This window comes from Solea senegalensis, unplaced genomic scaffold (assembly GCF_019176455.1).
Source record: "Solea senegalensis isolate Sse05_10M unplaced genomic scaffold, IFAPA_SoseM_1 scf7180000017740, whole genome shotgun sequence".
Classification (NCBI taxonomy): domain Eukaryota; kingdom Metazoa; phylum Chordata; class Actinopteri; order Pleuronectiformes; family Soleidae; genus Solea; species Solea senegalensis.
In genome coordinates, this window is record NW_025322510.1 from 1 (window position 1) to 10000 (window position 10000).

Genomic DNA, 10000 nt, shown 5'->3' on the forward strand with positions numbered 1-10000 from the left:
CTAACCATAACCTCGTCCATAACCAGTCAATGACTAACCATAACCTTGTCCATAACCAGTCAATGACTAACCCTAAGTCCATGAGGACGACTGCATGAGACACAGAGACGCAGCAGAGACAGGAAACTTCTGGATGTTTATGTTGTGTGTTTATTACATTTATATAAGAGCATTAATAGTTTAAAAGGCTGCATGTGTGAGCAGTGAACATCCTGTCTTTATCAATAAGACACTTAAGCTGCTGCTGCTGCTGAAGCTGCTGCTGCTGCTGCTGCTGCTGCTGCTGCTGCTGAAGCTGCTGAAGCTGCTGCTGCTGCTGCTGCTGAAGCTGCTGCTGCTGCTGCTGCTGAAGCTGCTGCTGCTGCTGCTGCTGCTGCTGCTGAAGCTGCTGAAGCTGCTGCTGCTGCTGAAGCTGCTGAAGCTGCTGCTGCTGCTGAAGCTGCTGCTGCTGCTGCTGCTGAAGCTGCTGCTGTCTCCATTATCCTCTCAATTGTTCCAGAGTGATGGAACGACTGATACTGTGATTGTGATCATTTAAAACACAGAGCATCTCTCAACCACATTAACCTGTTTGTGTGTGTGTGTGTGTGTGTGTGTGTGTGTGTGTGTGTGTGTGTGTGTGCATGTGACACCCAATTCCTCAACACTCAACTTATGATTCAATTAACTTTTGATTCACTCAACATAGTTCACTTAACATCTGATTCACTTAACATCTGATTCACTCTCACATCTGATTCACTCACATGTCTAACATCTGATTCACTCAACATCTGATTCACTTCAACATCTGATTCACTCAACATCTGATTCACTCGACATCTGATTAAGTCGACATCTGATTCACTCGACATCTGATTCACTTAACTTTTGATTCACTCAACATGTGACATCTAAAATTAAAGTTAAGTGTTTTTAAGTGACTTTTTAAATATGATTTTAAGGATTCTATGTATATGTTTGAGAAATGTGTACATATATGATGTTCAGTGTGTTTCAATAATGTATTCACTATAATAAATATGATGATTATCAAAGCAACAGCCTTTACGAAGCACTGTAAAAACTTTAGCACAGTGGACCAGGATGTTGCCGTTGCCATGGCGATCCCACTGACCTCTGCCGCGCTGCTCATGCTGTCCTGGCCCTCGCTGGCTCGCACCAGCAGCAGATAGCGATGCTGGTCGCTCTCGTAGTCGATGGCTCGGGTCAGGCTGATCTCGGCCGTCTCCGCAGAGATGGAGAAGAGGCTGCTGGGATTAATGAGGAGGCTGTAGCTGATTGGCCTCTTCTGGAAGGACACGGCAGGTGTGACCAGGAAGCTGCAGACACGCGGAGACAAAGGTCAGCACTGACCGTGGGGCGGGGCAGGTGACAGGGGCACAGGAAACATTTGCATATTTAAATGAGTAACCTCCAAACGTTATTAGTTTATTTATTTATTTTTGTTATGTACAGCTGATATTTGACCTTTTTTTCCCCACTCTGGGAAATAAACGATAATCTGAGCAGAAGATTACGTGAGGAGCAGGTCAATCGTCGTCATTTAAAGAGACAACAACATGGATTCAATTTTTTACCATGGTTTACCCTTATCATCCATGTTTTACCCTTAACTTCCTTGTTTTTCCCTTAACTTACATGTTTTACCCTGATCATCCATGTTTTACCCTTAACTTACATGGTTTTCTCTTACATCCATATTTTTTCCCTGTAACTTCCTTGTTTTTCCTTAACTTCAATGTTTTTCCCTTATCATTCATGTTTTACCCTTAACTTACATGTTTTACCCTTAGCATCCATGTTTTAACCTTACCTTACATGTTTTACCCTTATCATCCACGTTTTACCCTTATCATCCATGTTTTACCCTTAACTTACATGGTTTTCTCTTACATCCCTGTTTTTTCCCTTAACTTCAATGTTTTTCCCTTAGAATCCATATTTTTTCCTTATAATCCATGTTTTCCCTTTTATCTGATTTCTTTTTAAATCCATGTAATCCATGTCATTTGCTGAAATATGAGCAGAAATGAACGTTTGTTTTGTCTCAAACAGACAAACGTGAGGCTGAACATCACACAAACTATAGAACAATAGAAGTAAATAACTTCTAGATTTTTTTTAACAGTGAACAAAGAAGGAGATGATTTAGTTTTCATCGTTTAAGAAAAGTAACAACAAATTAAACCATCTGGTGAGATATTATGAGACTTTAAACTGTACTGTGTGTGTGTTTGATTCATGTTTTTTTAGCTTCATCACTTTTCATTTCAGAGTTTGTTTTTCTTCTTGTTTTTGTCAGAATTTTTTTTTTCAAAGTAAAATGAAAATCAAAACAGATTTTAAAGGTTTAATTCCATCGTGTCGCAGTCACTCAGGCCATTTAACTGAGTTTTCTTTTTCAGTGAAGCTAAAACTTTTATTTTAGGCCCCAGTACGCGGTGGATCAGTGGTAGAGTGAGTTGTCTTCTAACCAGAGGGTCGAGGGTTGGATACATAACATCTGCGATAAATATATGTCCGTGTGCAGGTGTGGACTCACGGCTGTCCCTCCGGCGTGTTCTCTGGGATGGCGATGGTGAACGAGGCGTTGGTGAACTGCGGCGGTCGAGCTCCCGCTACCACGGAGACGGCCGCGGGGGCGCTGCGGCTGCCCAAGCGGTCGGCAGCGACCACAGTCAGCAGGTACTCTCTGTCGCGCTGCAGCGGGAGGCCCGTGGTGCGCACGTGTCCGCTCTTCCTGTCCACCTCGAAGCGACCGTCGCCACCTGCAGACGGAAGCCGCAAATAGACATGCAATTGAAATGCAGAAATTGATACGATACTTAGCATCGCTATCAGGCCGATACTGACACCGATGCTAAAACTATTGCAAATGCAGAGAGAGGAGAAAACGACAACCTACCGTCAGACAGGAAGTACTCCACTTCACCGTTGTTGCCTTCGTCCCCGTCCTCAGCGTTGAGCTTGTAGACCAGCGAGCCTGCAGCAGCTTCAGGTGAGACCACGGCCAGGTAAGGAGCAGGAACCATGGTCCACTCGGGAACATTATCGTTCACGTCCGTCACAGTCAGGTCCACTCGCACCAGGTACCAGTCTGGACCTGAGGAAGAACCACGGGAGACAAAGACACAATGAAAGAACAATCAAATCATCGTGGAGATCATGAAAGGATCCAGAGGAAAATCTAACACCTAACACAACGCCATCGACTGCAGAAGAAACTGTGATGAACTTTATTATTTTTCATCCAAATCTGGACAAAACAAACACATTCATGTATTCACAGAGAAAATAACAGACGAGCTGAGAGGGAAAATAAGACGCTTTAACACACCACGCATTAACAAAGAAAATAAAGACGTGAAACGCTCAATAAAATGACAGGAAACTTAAGTCTGTAAAGCACTCACTCTCCCACACCAAAGTCCACAGAGAACAGCAGGGATTTTAGCTGCAGGGACACAGGAGCTGCTGGTCCTCTGCTGCCTCGTGTGGTCACTTTGTGTCACTGAGGTTTATTATAATGAAGAAGTTTTAATGCCGAACTGTAAAAATCAGACATTTGAACGTAGTGATGGAGGCAGCAGTGGATCAACAACAATCAACGACTCTGTGTGTGTCTGTGTGTGTGTGTGTGTGTGTGTAGTCATCATCTACCTTTATCCTCCCACCACAGAGATTCATGGCAGGCTGGTGCCAAAAGCATCCTCTCAGCTACATTGGGCGATAGAAGCGGGGTACACACTGAGACAGTTAGCTGACTCATAAGACCACACACACACACACACACACACACACACACACACACACACACACACTCACTATGGTCTACACACTCACACTGACCTATGGTCAATTTAGAGTGTCCAATTCACCTAATCCCCACATTGCATGTTTTTGGACTGTGGGAGGAAGCCGGAGAACCCGGAGAGAACCCACGCACACACGGGGAGAACATGCAAACTCCATGCAGAAAGGCCCTTGTTCCAACCGGGGATCGAACCCGGGTCTTCTCGCTGCAAGGCGAGAGTGCTAACCACTATACCACCGTGTGGATGAATTTGTTTATACGAACACACGTTTAACACTTTTAGGAAAGTCACATTCTCACAAACCCGGGGGTGGATCAGACGTGCAACTGCACATTAGGCTGAAACTAAGAATACAAATATAAACGTGACGTGTTGTTGGTGTCGACGATTGTGACATATCATTAAATCCACTGAGACGCATTAGTGTGAGAGAGACGGCAATAACATGGAGCTGCAGCTCCCTATTGTCCTTCATTATCCACTAATCCACTGATGATCATTATGTGTGTGTGTGTGTGTGTGCGCGCGCACGTGCACGCTCTGTATATTAGCCCAGTGATTTATTATCTGGCTAATGCCGTCCCTTCTTCCCCAAAGCTGCATTGTCCTTTTGCCAATTAATTCTGAATCTGTTACGACCACAGGGACAGACAGAGAGAGACAGGCAGAGAGAGAGAGAGACAGAGAGACAGACACAGAGACAGAGACAGAGAGAGAGAGAGAGAGAGAGAGAGACAGAGAGAGAGACAGACACAGACACAGAGACAGACACAGAGACAGAGACAGAGACAGAGACAGAGAGAGAGAGACAGACACTGGTTGGAGCCCAGTGTTGAGTTCAGCGTTGTATTTTTGGTTAATTCCACTTTTCCGTCTTCTTTGAAGTCTGCTTCACTCTCGTTCTTCTTTAACACTATTGATTTATGCAATTGCTTGCTTGTTTCTCTTTTTCCTCCTCTTTCTTTCTTTCTTTCTTTCTTTCTTTTCTTAATTCTCCTGTCTTCCACTTTTCATTGTTCGGCTGTTTCTATAACAACCACAGGGTCATTTCTCAGCCTTGTTTTTTTTTTTTCACTCTTAATCCTGTTTTCTTGCGACACTCTCTCAGCTCTGCGTCTCCTCGCTGCTTTTATTCCTCGCACTCACTCTGCTGTGCTCCGCCCCCCCTCCATCATCTACAGTGCAGTCAAACACACACACACACACACACACACACACACACACACACACACACACACACACACACACACACACACACACACACACACACACACACACAGTGGTGTGTTCAGGTGCGAGCGTCAGAGAACAGGACAGAAGTTTCTATTCTACAGTTCCAGCTCCTTTAACTCCTTTAATGAGTGACATTACCTGGACTGCCGTCATAGTACTTTACAGTGATACTTTAACAGTACAAGTACAAGTACGTGACCAGAAATTGACTTTGAATTTGAAGTCATTTTTTTTATAACATTACTTCTAAGTCTTAAAGTTCATGATGTTTGTCAATAATAACTAATAATCCCAAACTCTATTTAAAATCCCAGTGATTGGTCAGAGAAGAGTCATGAGAGCGTCGTCAAAGCCAACGACGTCCAACTGTAGATCAAAGTTAAAAACACTTAAGATCCAAGTTAAAAACACTTAAGAATCTCCTTATCTTACAGCATCAAAAGTCGTTTTCTGATATACAAAAGTTTCAGATGTTAAAGGAAGTTATAGGATTGAGTCATGGGGGCTCAGTGGTAGTGTGCTGTGCTGGCTCAGAGTCTATATATGTGTCCTTGAGCAAGGCACTTTAGCGTGTACATTCATGACTTGAGAGTGAGTCTACACAACATCATCATCACGTTTGGTTTTAATCTTTAATTCTCTGTCATTTTTAATCCCAGTAGCTTAAAAAACGATCAGTGTTGCTCTAAAAACTGCTCATTGATTTTGAACGGTTTCAGGCAGAAACAACGCGACGCCCTTTAATCCACAGTTTCCATAACATTTGATTTCACTGCTAACAATCACAACACATTTTATTTTCTCTGATTTAGAAAAAAACTATAATTATATAATTATGAAAAATAATAAAACACAGATCGAATAGTGGACTCATTTTAGTCGCAGCCTTAATATAAAAACGTGTATGTGGCTCCAGAGGAAGTGGGCTGGAATCGCATTAGCGGCCTAAAGGGAGGAAACTCGAGCATCAGCTGGAGCTGGAAAAAAAAAACCCATCCAGAATGATCCAGTTACAGAGACGTGAGTCCCAAAATGAAGAAAAATGCATCAAATAACGTTAACAACAGAGTTTGTACAGAACGTTCAGGTTCAGTTTGGATTCTGTGGAACCAAGGAAGAAAAATAAGCCTCGTTTTTCAAGTTCTGCACAAGAAAGAAACTTATTTAAAATCCTATCTTAACATCGTCAGCTTTAGTTTCCAGCATCGAGAACTCACCGCTCAACTCCAGTCACAAACGTGGTATTTGAACAAACTCCTTCCACAGCTTTAGTGCGATCAACTTCAAATTTGGTGCGGTAACTCTGAACAAGATAAGAAATAAAAGTTACTAAAAGCGTCACTTAGTGTCGCAGCGTCTTGGCGCTAGGGGGCGTTAAAGTGCTAGCTAATTCTGATGAGTCATCAAAAAAGAAACTAAAGTCAAAGTGAACGTCATCAATTAAAAGCATATATTTATATTAAAGGTTTATAACATTTATAGAACATGCAGCCAGTGGAAATCAAACGTTTTCTCATCTTCGACCTCTTTTTTCACTCGAGTGGTTTTTAAATCACAGATTTCTCTCGAGAGTTCAGTGACGACGTGAACGTGTGAATTCTCTCTCTGAGCAGCAGCGTCTTCACCTCAACAAAACCAGAATGAATAGCTTTAGTGTTTCTTCTTTGTCTTTTAGGGCATTATTCCATTCATTCATTCATGTGTTAATGAAGGTGTGAGTGAGTTGTTTTCAGGTGAAAAACTTGTGTTGTGTTTAACTTTGGTGCAGTCACTCTGGACAAGATGAGGATTAAAAGTTACCAAAAGCGCGGCTTAATGTCGCAGCGTTTGGACACTAGGGGGCGGTACCGTTTTTAAGTGGTTATTTCATTCATTGAAGACAGTGAAACAGGACTTTTGTGACTCATTCCTCACTTTCAATGACTGAATGGTGAAGTTAAAATGACGTCACATGAACATCAGTTAGTGAGAGTAGCATTGATTTTCCTCCTCTCAAATGATGTTTTTGTCCTGACGGTGAAAAGGAAAGAAAGCAGCGATGAAATATTCATTTCTCTCTCACTCTTCTTGTACATTCTTGAATATCTAGATTTGAAAGACTGTACATTATTTAAAGATGATGTTTTTCTGAGCAACATGAAAACAGAAAGAATTGACGTCCTCATGGTTTTATTGGATTGGATTTATTTTTGGGTCATTCCTTCGTTTACTGAGGATTTATCATCAACACAACGCTTTAGTGGATTAGCCAAAAACAATCCTGTCACTTTCAGGTAAAGCAGAACATGTCATGTTTATATACTGTAGATATATATATATATATATATATGTACTTATTAACACCTACAGCCTTATTTCCCACCTGTGCAGTACAAACACTACGACTGAAACATCTTCACAGAGATAAGGACTGAACTTTTTCCAGTGCATCTGCAACATTTAGCATCAGAGCGTGAAATCAATCCAAACTCACGCTCTCACTGGAAACACTGATCTTGTCTTTTCAGGTTAAAAGTTCCAGTGTGGTTCTATCGCTGTCACCATCACCGGGGACCAGACTCGATCTCACTGTGTTCTCCTGCCACAAGAGTCCCTGATCCACCGCTGTCTCAATCACTAAGTTCAAATGTGTCATTTAGTCGAATTCTTTGTTCACATTGACCTCAGTGACACAAAGTGACCACACGAGGCAGCAGAGGACCAGCAGCTACAATCACTGGTTTTCTCTGTGGACTTTGGTGTGGGAGAGTGAGTGGTTTACAAACTTCAGCTTCCTGCTTGAAAAGACTTTTTAGATTGTATTATTATATTTATTATTATAAATGTGGTCATCACCTTTCTACTACGGATCCTCCTCTTCCTACCTCCTCTACCTCCTCTTCCTCCTCTACCTCCTCTTCCTCCTCTTCCTCCTCGACCTCCTCTACACAGATCTGACAGAAACCAAACTCCCTCTTCATTCCTCTCTGTCTCATTTGACAATAACACGCAGCACTAACTGCTCCACTTGTTCCTCGGCTGCAGAGAAGACTTTCACCGTGTGACGCCGCCGCCACACACACACACACACACACACACACACACACACACACACGCACCACAGCACGCGACGCACGCTACAAGACGCACACACACTCACACACACACGCACACACACTCACACACACAGGTCAGGAGCCGGCCGGTCAATCCAACAACAACAACAACAACTCTTATCTTATCTGGAGATGAACACATTAATCTATAGATATAAAAAGTGCAACAATATTTTTCATAAAAATGACAGAATGTCAGTTTTTGTGATTCAGTTTGAATGATTTTAAAAAGCAGAAAATGTTTTAAGGACATTTAAGCAAATGGATTAACAGCCGTTTGTCGAGGAATCCACGGATGAAATGAGAGAGAAAGACGGAGATGAGACAGGAAGATAGAGACAAAGGGAGGACAAGAGTCAAAGAGTGAGAAGTGAAGACGTCCAGCAGTTAATTAAAGGTCCAGTGTGAGGGTTAGTTACTTTCTACTTTGTTCTTTAATGGAAATAACCATTAAACTATAGAGAGAGAGGGGTGAGAGAGGGGAGAGAGGGGAGAGATTTAGTTCTTACACTAATTACAAGTGATACAAATGGTCAGCCAATACTTTCACTGCTTATTCATAATTGAAACACACTGCCAATACTGTGGTCACACACACACACACACACACACACGTTCTGCATCATAAGGACCAGGTTTTGGTCTCCATGAGGACTACTGGTCCTGACAGGGCCAGTGTTTATGAATAAAAAAGGTCCTAGAGGCGACAAATACAAGAACACACACACACAGCATTCTGACTGAGGACACTCAGAGACCTAATTCCAAAAGCCCTTAACTTTAACCTTAACTGTCCTTAAATGTCCAACCCTAAAACCTGGTCTGAACCCCCAAAAAGAGGATGAGACAAAATGTCCTCACTCGCTGAGGTTTATATAATCCTAAACTGAAACCAGTTCCTTCTGCCTCATTAAGACCAGGTTTTGGTCTCTGAGGACTCTGCATTGACTTTCATTCATTTGAACAGAAAAGACAAAACCTGAACCATAAACCTAAACCATGTTTATTTATTTATCTCATTGTTCTCGTTAGCAACGTTTTCCAGATGCAGCAGAGACATCTGGAAATACTGAAGACACTGTGAGACAGTGTGAGACAGTGTGAGACCGTGTGAGACAGTGTGAGACCGTGTGTGAGACCGTGTGAGACAGTGTGAGACGTGTGAGACAGTGTGAGTGCTGAGACAGTGTGAGTCCTGAAGACAGTGTGAGACAGTGTGGCCGTGTGAGACAGTGTGAGACAGTGTGAGTCCTGAAGACACTGTGAGACAGTGTGGGAGACAGTGTGAGACAGTGTGAGACAGTGTGTGTGTGAGACAGTGTGAGACAGTGTGAGACAGTGTGAGTCCTGAGAGCAGTGTGAGACAGTGAGAGACAGTGTGAGTCCTGAAGAGAGACAGTGTGAGTCCTGAAGACAGTGTGAGACAGTGTGAGACAGTGTGAGTCCTGAAGACCGTGTGAGACAGTGTGAGTCCTGAAGACCGTGTGAGACAGTGTCCTGGTTAATAATGTCTCTTCCCTGGGTCCTTGTGTCAGATTGTGTGATTTAGAAACAGTGAGTCGATTGTTTAAAATTCTGTTCCAGCTCTAACAGACGAGTGGACGAGAGCCGGAGCGTGCAGCAGTTTCAGAGACAATGTGAGATAAAACCATGATGGATCTGCCAAACCACTTGTTCTGGCTCAGTGAGAGCGGCGCTTCCAAGTGGACTCAATGAAAATATGGACTCAGGTCCAAAAAAAACCCTGAGACAGGCTTTTAATTCCATCTGTGAGAGAAATGGACTGAGACAAAAAACAGAGAGAGAACACGAGGACGAGGATGTGTCCAGAAAAACACAATCAAGCTCACGTCC

The 10000-nt window shown here is 42.8% G+C and overlaps 1 protein-coding gene across 1 annotated transcript in view; it reads right to left on the reverse strand.

The window, feature by feature from the left end:
• Window positions 1–1093: 1093 nt before the first annotated feature.
• Window positions 1094–10000, reverse strand: part of LOC122764896 (protocadherin Fat 4-like) — a gene marked incomplete at its 3' end in the record, with an annotated part of 39466 nt that continues 30559 nt past the window's right edge. The window contains exons 2-4 of the mRNA XM_044018894.1: window positions 2909–3106; window positions 2546–2771; window positions 1094–1322 (exon numbers count right to left, since the gene is read on the reverse strand). Of these exons, the coding sequence (XP_043874829.1) occupies window positions 1094–1322; window positions 2546–2771; window positions 2909–3106 (653 nt within the window). The remainder of the gene's footprint in view (window positions 1323–2545; window positions 2772–2908; window positions 3107–10000) is intronic.